Source organism: Pseudorasbora parva, chromosome 14 (genome assembly GCF_024679245.1).
Source record: "Pseudorasbora parva isolate DD20220531a chromosome 14, ASM2467924v1, whole genome shotgun sequence".
Classification (NCBI taxonomy): Eukaryota; Metazoa; Chordata; class Actinopteri; order Cypriniformes; family Gobionidae; genus Pseudorasbora; species Pseudorasbora parva.
In genome coordinates this window covers 10,581,263-10,593,389 of record NC_090185.1, presented here as the reverse complement: position 1 = coordinate 10,593,389, position 12,127 = coordinate 10,581,263, and the positions used below count along the sequence as shown (strand labels likewise).

The 12,127-nt window shown below is 39.4% G+C and overlaps 1 protein-coding gene across 1 annotated transcript; it reads left to right on the top strand.

The window, feature by feature from the left end:
• The first annotated feature begins 457 nt into the window (after positions 1-457).
• Positions 458-11,775, top strand: LOC137039412 (carcinoembryonic antigen-related cell adhesion molecule 1-like). Its single transcript, XM_067414725.1, has 6 exons — positions 458-771; positions 4,962-5,297; positions 5,704-6,027; positions 9,202-9,537; positions 9,835-9,935; positions 10,244-11,775. Exons 1-6 carry the CDS (start codon positions 729-731, stop codon positions 10,286-10,288), a joined length of 1,185 nt encoding a protein of 394 aa, XP_067270826.1. The 5' UTR covers positions 458-728; the 3' UTR covers positions 10,289-11,775.
• The last annotated feature ends 352 nt before the right edge of the window (positions 11,776-12,127 follow it).

The window sequence follows — 12,127 nt, the reverse complement described above, 5'->3', positions numbered from 1 at the left end:
GTAGTCCGTTTATAGCCTACCGTTAGCATTTTATATCTGACGGCTTTATTTAGGCTTCAGACGGTATACATTTTGTATTTACTTGTAAAGATTATCTTGATAGACAAAACATGTAAGGGTCATAACTCTTTGTTGAACACAGATCTTATTTTTTTGCGATTGTCCAAAAGTCTATGGGGAAAATGCATAGGCTTTTGATCGAGGGAACCCGTGCGCCGCTAACTTCCGGGTTGGCCTACAAAGTGACGTCATGACTTCGGCACCCTGCATCTCAATAAGCCCTCTAGTTCACTAGTCAGGGCACTGATCAGAACATAAGTCCATGGGCTGACTCCCTGATCAGTGCCCTGACAACTGAACTAGGGAGCTGATTGAGACGCACCCATAGAGTGTTACTATTTGCGGAAGGCGTCTGTACGGTTCCGTTTCCTTCTCCTCCCCCTTCTTCTGTGGCAAATGTAACCTCCATCTTTAAGGCGAGACCCTTTTTATGGGCGATACGCAGCCAAGGCTAAATTTACACAATCTTTTGTTTTCCGTGTGTTTGGTTTACAGTCGTCCCAGAGCTTCGATGTCGAACGTCACATTTCTAGCAAACATGACACAAGCCGTGTTGTGTTTTTGTTGTGGTTGTTGTTTTTGACAGCGTGCTGTACTTTCGCTTTCACTTATAGCGATCTGTCGAAACCCCACATCTTGATTTATTGTCTGAAGAAACTGGAGACTTTATGTTCGGAATGTTCCTCAATTTTTGTGTATTGCTCCTGCTTGGTAAGACATATGACATGTATAAAGTACTCATGGAATCAAAATCGATCTTATTTACTTTGTTAGCACATATGACAGGTCTTAGGGTGAACAATTATTTTCGTGCAAGTTAATACACCGACAAAAAATAGTTTGCCGTGGTAATTTCTAGATCTGAAAAGTTACTTCCGGGCTTGCTCGCTGTGCAGCCTGCGGTGGGCGATATTTTTTTTCCCAGGATGGTAGGGGAAGGCATTTCCCCTCTATGATTTTTTTGGGCATTTTTCGTCTATGATTGGCTACAGGCTCTCCTCCGATTGGTTATACATCTCACGTTAATGGCAGGCTGTCAGCTACAGCTACTAGTCTGTTTTGATCGTCTTTACAACAGAAGTAAACGAAGTCAATCCAACAAGAAAAGCGCTATATGTCCTTGTCTTCAGATTTATATTTAAATTTCACAATTTCATAGCCAATTTCATAGAATAGACCATTTCATAGAAGAGAGACACCACAGTATTCAAAATATGACAGATTTTATTTATTGTGAACGTAACATTGCATAAACTTGCTAGTAATAGACAATAGTGCATGTTAAACATACTTGTGTGTGTGTGTGTGTGTGTGTGTGTGTGTGTGTGTGTGTGTGTGTGTGTGTGTGTGTGTGTGTGTGTTTTGTGACATGAGAACACAAATGTGTATAATGACATGGGTATAGGTATTACAATGAGAGGGTGAAATATGAGGACATTGGCTTTTGTCCCCACTTTTCAAAATGCTTTTAAATCATACAGGATTATTTTTTTTAGAAAGTAAAAATGCAGAATGTTTCCTGTGATGGGTAGGTTTTAGGGGCAGTGTAAGGGGATCGAAAATACTGTTTTTACAGTATAAAAATCAATACGCCGTAGGAATGTCCCCATATCAAAAAAACAAACTTGTGTGTGTGTGCTATGTTGGATTGACTTCATTTACTTCTGTTGTAAAGACGATCTAAACAGACTAGCTGACAGCCTGCCATGAACATGAGATGTATAGCCTTAGCCTAACCAATCGGAGGAGAGCCCTTCTAGCCAATCATAGATGAAAAAGGCGGTACCTTCCCCTACCATCCTGGGGGGGAAAATATCGCCTGCGGTGGACATCCGATCCAAGTGTGACGTCAGAAGCCGTGCTCATTCCTGAATACGTCACATTCTCTTAATCATTGCAAAAAACTATTATAATAGTAGATTAAGGGTGCGTTCACACTTGGGTTTTTTTTCCCGATTTTTAATCGATGGATGTTTGGTTTCGATTAAAAGGATTGCTCGGTTAGTGCGGTTCATTTGAACATGTGTGAACGCTGCCATCTTAACCCTGGTGCACACCAAACAAGCGGACCGAGACCGCTACGAAGCTGGGTCTTGGTCTGCTTCCAAACGAACTTTGGTGCGGTTCGATTGATATATGAACGCAACACAGACCAAAGGCATGTAAACGGACCAAAACCGGACGTAATGTCACAAGATGCGACGCATAGTCAGCTGATTTGAAGACGTGGAAAGATCAGTGTATCCAAAATGAGTAAAGTTAACGTTAGAGGGCAAACGTTGAGCAACGAGGAATTGCCTCATCAATATTTGGTCTGACGAGCAGGTTTTGAAAATGCTAGAAAAAACACACAAAAAGCATACCTTGCTCTTCTCATGAAAGGACCTGTGTTTCCCATTAGTCGGTACAGACGACAGAACTGCCGTCTCTTCTGCATAAGAGACGGCCGTCTCGGAGGAAATCCTGCTGCTGTTTTGAATGTTTTGAACATTTTATGAGCTCTTCATGAGTTCTCAGCTGGTAAAAATAATGCCATATGTACACGCATAAAATGATGGCGTGTAATCCACACACAGCATTGTTTTGAATGTTCGGTAAGCAAGCGCGTACGTCATATAAGCCGACCAATCAGGTTGTGAGCGTCTCCCTGTGCCTTTGGTTCGGTAACTTTAGATTCGTTGTTAAAAATGCCAGTGTGAACGTTAGGCGGACCATAGGCGGACTATATGTTTTGTTTTTTGGTCCAGACCAAACAAACCAAACTAACCAAACTACAAGTGTGAACGCACCCTCAAAAGTTCGCCGAGACAAACTTTACGTTGGCTAGGGAGATAGCCATGAAAAGTTTAAAGTTTGAAGATTTTTAGTCTGAAGTAATTTGAAGTAATTTGTAGTTTGACGGATTTGAGGATGGATGGAGTGATGGATGGATGGATGGATGGATGGATGGATAGATAGATAGATAGATAGATAGATAGATAGATAGATAGATAGATAGATAGATGGATAGATAGATAGATAGATAGATAGATAGATAGATAGATAGATAGATAGATAGATAGATAGATAGATAGATAGATAGATAGATAGATAGATAGATATCCACCGCAGGCTGCAGTACGTTCTCCGCCCTACTTGCTTGAATGAGGTTCAGAATGATGTCCCTGCCTAGCCTGACGTGGTCATACTCAATTGTAGTCAAAATATGAGTCTGAAACTGCTCCATTGGGCTGTGATTATGAGGCGTGTTTCAACCGAACTAGGAAAGACATCAATTGGACAGACCTACAACCAATCAGAGCAACGAAGTGACGTCAACAGAGCTCAACTGCACAGTGTTGCCATGTCTGCGGGGTTTTTTTTTTATATGTCCGCGGGTTGAAGCGACTATTATGTGATATATAGACCCATGAGCGTGAATTTTAGCAGGCAACCTTACCAAAATAACACACATTTTACCCCCAAACACCATTTTTTTTCCGGGAATACCCCCGAGAAGCTATTGTTTAGGGCTAGTAGTTATCGGATTTTGTTGTAAAAACTTGGCAACCCTGTCTGCACGCGCGCTGGAATAAACGATCTTTGCCGGTGTTGTAAAAAAATTAAATAATATAAAGATACACAGAGTACTTACCCAACATGATCATCATTTCTGAGAGAAATTGTGAAGGTGAATGCAGATACAAACAAGCTCTCCGTTTAGGATTTGAACAAATATAATCCAAGCCCCTTTGATGACGTGATGATTAAGTTACTGTTCATCATCTGTCCGTTATCGTCTAAAGCCCGCCCCGATGATTTCATTGGTCTGAACAGTTTCTGTTCATGCATAATCAATCCTCTATGGAGCGAGGCCAGACAAAACCGACCTAAAAATGTTGTGGGCGGGGCTAAGTTCGGCTGGCATCCAGGCTAGCCCCTGTCCTCTCTATTCAATATTCCGTTTCACTCTGAAATACGTCACAGCACTGAAATTCTTTGAACTTTTCCATAACATCATGAAACAATAATAATAAAAAAACATAACATAAAAAAATAATACTTTTTTTTTTTTTTTACAAAAAGGGTATTCATGTGTAGCCTACTCAAATTAAAGGAGAGTTTAATTCTTTGTAAATGTCCATAGTTCTTGTTGCTTTGCGGTTTGAGAGTCCTTGTAAAGTTTCCAAATAAATCTTAACGTCAGCCTTGAAATGGGTGATATTGGGTATCCTTTCAGACCATTTACATTTGTTTATGTAGAACTTAATATTACAGGATGTAAAAACATGACTCTTTTCTAAATCCTTTTGTCGTAATAAAAAATAGCATCTCTTTTCTCTGTTAATTTTGGTTCCACTTAATGGAATATATAATAGATAAATATTCTACATCAACCCAAAAGAATTGAACATTAAAAAATAAATAAATAAAGATGCGAAAGCACTGAAATAAAATCATTGCAGCTTTCGGTTCACTGGGACTTTAATAGAGTACTGCAATCTGCAAAAATGAAGTCAAAACCCAGAAGACGTTTTCTGGTGTGCATGCACAGTTTACGTTGAACAACATACAAGTATCGCTAACTTATGTTTACCACAAACCTACTTTACTCGTAAATTAAATTATTTAACCCCATAGGAAAATTCATATTAGAATAGTCTTTCCGGTTTTGACTTGGCCATTTCTTGTGGCGTTGACATAAAGATGTATTGTTTTGTTTTAAATGGTAAATCAGTTTGTGTGTGTGTAGCTTTAAGTATATTATGCACACACACAAACTGAAACTCTGAAGACAAAAAAAAAAGTAATTAGTATTGAATTATTAGTATAATATATTCACAGCACTTTCCTCTTGTGTATTTTTGTCCCGCTATCTCTGAATGAATGTATTTATAATTGTCTGTTGTTTTCTTCTTCAGGTGTGTCTGGTGTTTATACAGATGAAGTCTCGCTGTCAGTGATGGAGGGAGATTCACTCACGCTACTATCTGATGTTAAAATAAACCAAAAAGACAGAATTAGTTGGTTTTGTAATGGCACTCGTATAGCTCAAATCAGTGGCGATCTCAGCAAAACCTGTACAGATGTTCAGTGTAATGAAGGTAATGAGAGATTCAGAGACAGACTGAAGCTGGATCTTCAGACTGGATCTCTGACCATCACACACACCACAACTGAAGACTCTGGAGAATATGAACTACTGATCATCAGCAGCAGCAGCGAGAGGATTAAGAGGTTCAGTGTTTCTGTTATTGGTGAGATGATTTAGTCATTCATTGCATTGTCCTTTAAAACAATTATTTACTTTGAATAAAAAATGTGAGTTTTAAATAAAATTTGACGTCATCTCGTTGACCTTACAAAAGACCTTACAACCTTACAACTTACAAAAGATATCGCTATAATTTCAGCTCTATTTCCTGTTCAGCTTTCCTTTAAAAGCATATCAAACACCTCCACTTATCAGTTGAATTTATTTTTCTCACTGATTTAATATGGATCTTTGTATTTAGTGTTCTGTTTTGAAGGTGTAGAAAACAGAACATGAAACTGAACAAATCTTGTTTGCATGTTACATTATAAATCCACACATTTCTCTTCCCACAATCTTTATGAATTGTAGAAAAAAATGTATGACCAGTGTTTTTTTCCCTTCTTCAGGTCTGTCTGGTGTTGGTTCAGGTGAAGTGTTAGTGAAGGAGGGAGATTCAGTCACTGTACACACTGGTGTTGAAACAAGCCAACATGGCAAAATTAGATGGTATTATAATAACACTCGTATCGCTGAAATCAATGGAGATCAGAGTAAGATCTGTACAGATGTTCAGTGTAATGAAGGTACTGAGAGATTCAGAGACAGACTGAAGCTGGATCATCAGACTGGATCTCTGACCATCACACACACCACAACTGTAGATGCTGGAGTTTATCATCTACAGATCACCGGCCCTAACAGTGAAAAGATCTTCAATGTTGCTGTTCGTGGTGAGTCATTTTACATTGCATTAAAACAGGTTTTAAATATTTAAATCACATGATTTTATAGTGTTTAATATATATAATTTAGATAGTAAATTTAGATAATTTAGCAGATTGACCCCTGAAACTTTGCGGTGTGTTTGTGACTGGCATGAAAAATTGTATAACAGCATGAAAAACAAGAAGAAAATTGTATTCAAATTGTGAATGGATTATGCAGAAAATGGTTGTAATCAATGTTATAATCAGTGTTGCTGTTAATTTTAAAAGCAATATATTACAATATTGCATTATTCCCTAGAAAAGTAAGTAGTTATGTTACTTTTTCTCATATGGGCTGGGCCTGCTTGTTTCTTTTTTTGGCAAAAGTAAAATGAATAAGCCTCAGGCTGAAGGAAATGTGAATCCATGCCTGTACAGAAGAAGGTGCAGTTTAAACAAATGTCTCATTGACAATGTCACAATGTCCGTCCTTCCTTCCTTCCTTCCTTCCTTCCTTCCTTCCTTCCTTCCTTCCTTCCTTCCTTCCTTCCTTCCTTCCTTCCTTCCTTCCTTCCTTCCTTCCTTCCTTCCTTCCTTCCTTCCTTCCTTCCTTCCTTCCCAACCTCTTTTGTCTTTCCCACACTAAGGGACAGGTTTTCATTGCCACATAATACCACCAGCTGTGCCATTCCTCTTTGTAGTGAGTTTCATTGTTGTTGCTGATGCTGTTGTGTCATCAGCAAACTAGAAATTATGTTTTACACCCTAAAATAACATTTCAACCTAGCATGTATTTCTAATAGGCACAATGACGTAAATACATGACATCCGATCTAAATACCACATCTTTTACGGTCTAAACTGACTGCATCTATTTCCACACAAGCAGCGTGCATATACAGGTCCTTCTAAAAAAATTAGCATATTGTGATAAAGTTCATTATTTTCCGTAATGTAATGATAAAAATTAAACTTTCATATATTTTAGATTCATTGCACACCAACTGAAATATTTCAGGTCTTTTATTATTTTAATACTGATGATTTTGGCATACAGCTCATGAAAACCCAAAATTCCTATCTCAAAAAATTAGCATATTTCATCCGACCAATAAAAGAAAAGTGTTTTTAATACAAAAAAAGTCAACCTTCAAATAATTATGTTCAGTTATGCACTGAATACTTGGTCTGGAATCCTTTTGCAGAAATGACTGCTTCAGGAGGCGATCAGCCTGTGGCACTGCTGAGGTGTTATGGAGGCCCAGGATGCTTCGATAGCGGCCTTAAGCTCATCCAGAGTGTTGGGTCTTGAGTCTCTCAACTTTCTCTTCACAATATCCCACAGATTCTCTATGGGGTTCAGGTCAGGAGAGTTGGCAGGCCAATTGAGCACAGTAATACCATGGTCAGTAAACCATTTACCAGTGGTTTTGGCACTGTGAGCAGGTGCCAGGTCGTGCTGAAAAACCAAATCTTCATCTCCATAAAGCTTTTCAGCAGATGGAAGCATGAAGTGCTCCAAAATCTCCTGATAGCTAGCTGCATTGACCCTGCCCTTGATAAAACACAGTGGACCAACACCAGCAGCTGACATGGCACCCCAGACCATCACTGACTGTGGGGACTTGACACTGGACTTCAGGCGTTTTGGCATTTCCTTCTCCCCAGTCTTACTCCAGACTCTGGCACCTTGATTTCCGAAGGACATGCAAAATTTGCTTTCATCCGAAAAAAGTACTTTGGACCACTGAGCAACAGTCCAGTGCTGCTTCTCTATAGCCCAAAAGTGGCTTGACCTTGGGAATGCGGCACCTGTAGCCCATTTCCTGCACACGCCTGTGCACGGTGGCTCTGGATGTTTCTACTCCAGACTCAGTCCACTGCTTCCGCAGGTCCCCCAAGGTCTGGAATCGGTCCTTCTCCACAATCTTCCTCAGGGTCCGGTCTCCTCTTCTCGTTGTGCAGCGTTTTTTGCCACACTTTTTCCTTCCCTCAGACTTCCCACTGAGGTTTCTTGATACAGCACTCTGGGAACAGCCTATTCGTTCAGAAATTTCTTTCTGTGTCTTACCCTCTCGCTTGAGGGTGTCAATGATGGCCTTCTGGACAGCAGTCAGGTCGGCAGTCTTACCCATGATTGCGGTTTTGAGTAATGAACCAGGCTGGGAGTTTTTAAAAGCCTCAGGAATCTTTTGCAGGTGTTTAGAGTTAATTGGTTGATTCAGATGATTGGGTTAATAGCTCGTTTAGAGAACCTTTTCACGATATGCTAATTTTTGAGATTGGAATTTGGGGTTTTCATGATCTGTGTGCCAAAATCATCAGTATTAAAACAATAAAAGACCTGAAATATTTCAGTTGGTGTGCAATGAATCTAAAATATATGAACGTTTAATTTTTATCATTAAATTATGGAAAATAATGAACTTTATCACAATATGCTAATTTTTTTAGAAGGACCTGTACTGTAGGTTGCCTGCAGAGTATGTTACCTTAGCAAATAACGCTACATTACTGCCGTTCTCGACAATGTAACTGTAGACGTACGTATTACATACTAGCATGAAGAACAAATAGACTGTGCATAAAGATCAATAAAAGAGTCAAATTCTTCGATAAAAAACACACGTTAGCTATGTCTCCTCCTGAGATACCGTCATCTGATGGAGTTTTGAAGTCAGCATATATGTGTCCTTTACTGCCTTTGATATCCCACAATCCTGTGCTTTCCATTCAGTGACAGTTGAGCTGGGGAAAAAGATGGCGTCCGGAAGTTGCGTTTGCTGGTCAGTTTGTGTTTTGGGATAGGGCCATTCACAAATATAGCTACTTGCCTAATTACTGAATTAATGTCGATGACACACAAATTAACACAGTAACTTACCGTCACCTGCTGGTGGATATAGTTTAATATTTCAAAGAATCACTTGAATGTTATTATTGCATATTTCTGTAAAAAAAAGATATTATTTAAAACATAATTAAATGTTATACAGGTATATATAAAAAGGTAAAATTTTGCACTGGAAAGTCAATTTAGGGGGCAAATATTGTCCCTCAGTAGAAAAGTTGACAGTGGGAAAGCGGGGATACGCAGAAGGTGGCAAATGCCTCCAGTCCAAAAAGTTTGGGAAACACTCTAGACAATAACCATAATTTTTCTCTGCAAAAAGATCCTAAACCAGCTGTTTTTTTTAGATGCTGCTGCTGAGATAAAGGAATTAAAAGCCATGTCACCGAAGAAGGGAGAATCTGTCACTTTAGATCCTGCTGGAAGAAACCCAAATGATGTGATGAGGTGGTATTATAATGCCGTTCTCATGGCTGAAATCACTGGAGATCAGAGTCAGATCTGTGCAGTTGATCAGTGTAAAGAGAGATTCAGAGACAGACTGGAGCTGGATCATCAGACTGGAGCTCTGACCGTCATGAACACTAAAACCTCAGACTCTGGACTTTATAAACTACAGATCAACAGAAGTGGCAGCAGATTCAGTATTAGAAGAATTAAGAGCTTCAGTGTTTCTGTCACCGGTAAGTGTGTATAATCATTTAATGTATTTTTAAATACAGTGTTTACATTTTTTTTATTCTGTCTAATGTTGTGAGTAATGTTATTATTCTGCACAATGCATAAAATCAGTTTCCCTGTGAGCAGTGATGTTTCGCCAATGTGCTGGTGCCGTTTTAACTGCTGTTCCTTAAAAAAACCCACCAAATGGTGCCATTTGTCAGTTCAATATCATAAAACTAAACTCAAAACAGAAAGGTGTAAATATTAGTCAAAAAATATCTGTAAAATTGATATGACTGTCTGACTTTTCCATTTAGGTTCAGGTCTGTCTTCAGGTGCTATAGCTGGAATAAGTGTTGGTGTTGTGCTGCCGTTCGTTGCTGTTGCTGTTCCTGCTGTGATTTACTCTCGGAAGAAAGTAAGTGGTGCCTCTCTGTCTGTGTGCGTATGAATTATTATTTTAATTACAAAGCACATGCACCATGGCATTCAAGCATAACTGTTGTATTAATGTGGTACAGAATTTGACAGTGTGATGTTTATCAGACTGAAGATTTATTAAGAGAATCAGCCTACATTTAAGACATTGTCAATTATTTAAGAAAAGAAAACAACACTAAATTTCTTAAACACAAGCCATTGTTATGTTTGTAGTATTTTTGTGATTTGTAGCTGAATAGTCAATCCTGTTAATTTATTTTACCTTCTATGAATCTGCGTTTTCAGAGACCGCCAACATACCAATCTGCAAATCAGGAGGTCCCTCAATAGAAGACTGCTAATGACTCATACCTTACTGTGACTGAGACTGCCAAAGGGGCCGTGAAGAACTTGGAGAATGGGATCAAACACACCAAAAATAAACGGTTAAGCAGTAGCCTAGATCAGCAATAAGAAAGCAAAGCAACACTTTTTTTTTTAATAGAACAGCAAGCGCTTGATGTTTTTTTCAGTATTTAGATGCTCACTAAAGCTGCTACAGTGATCCAGAATGAATGTCTAATATGAATATCTATAGCATGATAGTGTGTATTGCACGGCATAAAGTAGGTAACATGATATTATGCATTTGAAAAAATGCGTATCATGTGCATGTAGCCAGCAGCCATATCATCCTGTAGCCCAAGACTGGTTTCCCACTGAAGCTAAGCCAGGTCAGTACCTGGATGGGAGACCAACTGGGAAAACTAGGTAAATGCTGCTAGAGGTGTTAGTGAGGCCAGCAGGGGGCGCTCACCCTGTGGTCTGTGTGGGTCCTAACAACCCAGTATAGTGATGGGGACACTATACTGTCAAAGAGCACCGTCCTTGAGGCGTTAAACCGAGGTCCTGACTCTCTGTGGTCATTAAAATCCCATGGCACTTTTCGTAAAAGAGTAGGGGTGTAACCCCGATGTCCTGGCCAAATTCCATCGATTGGCCCTTACCAATCATTGCCTCCTAATAATCCCCATCCACTGAATTGTCTCTATCACCCTCTCTCCTCTCCACCTTTCGCTAGTGTGTGATGAGCACACTGGCGCCGTTGTACTGTGGCTGTCATCACATCATCCAAGCGGATGCTCCGCACTGGTGGTGGTTGAGGAGAGACCCCTGACATGAGTGTGAAGCGCTTTGGGTGTACAGTTGCTGCTGAGTCTGTAGCCATTTTTAAAAAACATCTTAAGACGCATCTTTTCCAATTGCACCTGACCAATACAGAATAGCACTTACTGATCACCACAGCAACGACCAAAAAGCGCACACTCCCGGATCATATCTACGTCTCTCATCCGGATTTGTGCCTTCAGGCGGGTGTGTTACATAGTTATCATAGCTATCAAAATCCAGGGTTCTGTATTTTGCGTACGTGAGTTTTTGTTGTAGATGGCTATTGCTGTGCGTTTAGCTAGAATACAAAACCAACCCATTGGGCCACTGAATCCGCATTAACGACAACAGCTGGGGCAACAGCCTTAGTCCTAATGGGTTGTTATCATAGCTATCAAAATCCAGTGTTCGGCATTTTGCGTACGTGAGTTTTTGTTGTAGATGTCTATTTAAAAAATAAAAAAATTAAAAAAATGGTGTACTGTGCTAATTAATTGAGACTTCTTACAGCTCTTACAGGTTGTTGGCCCTGTTTGTTTCGTTGCTTCTATTACTCTCCCCCTTTTTTGTAAGTCGCTTTGGATAAAAGCGTCTGCTAAATGATTAATTGTAAATGTACAGTTGTACATTTGAAAGTGCTATATAAATGACTCATTCATTCATTCATTCATTCATTCATTCATTCATTCAAGTAAAAACAAATTTCTGCGTAGCCTATAAATTGTGCGATAAATACAATTTGTTCTATAGGTTACGCACTTTCATGAGATCAAACTTTACATTTTGTCCCGTCTGTCTACATCGTCATGCAACTGACCCTACCAACATAGCATTATGACCAAGAAATGTATTTGATGTTTAGTGTAATTTAACCAATATTATCTGCATGCAATACTCTAATATTATTTGCTCTTTGAGGACCCCCACTAGCCTGACAAGCCAGACCTACATCAAGATGTTTGGTCTGGAAACTCACCATTGACAGCTCAATCTGAGGGGCGGGATAAACGGTTGTCTTTC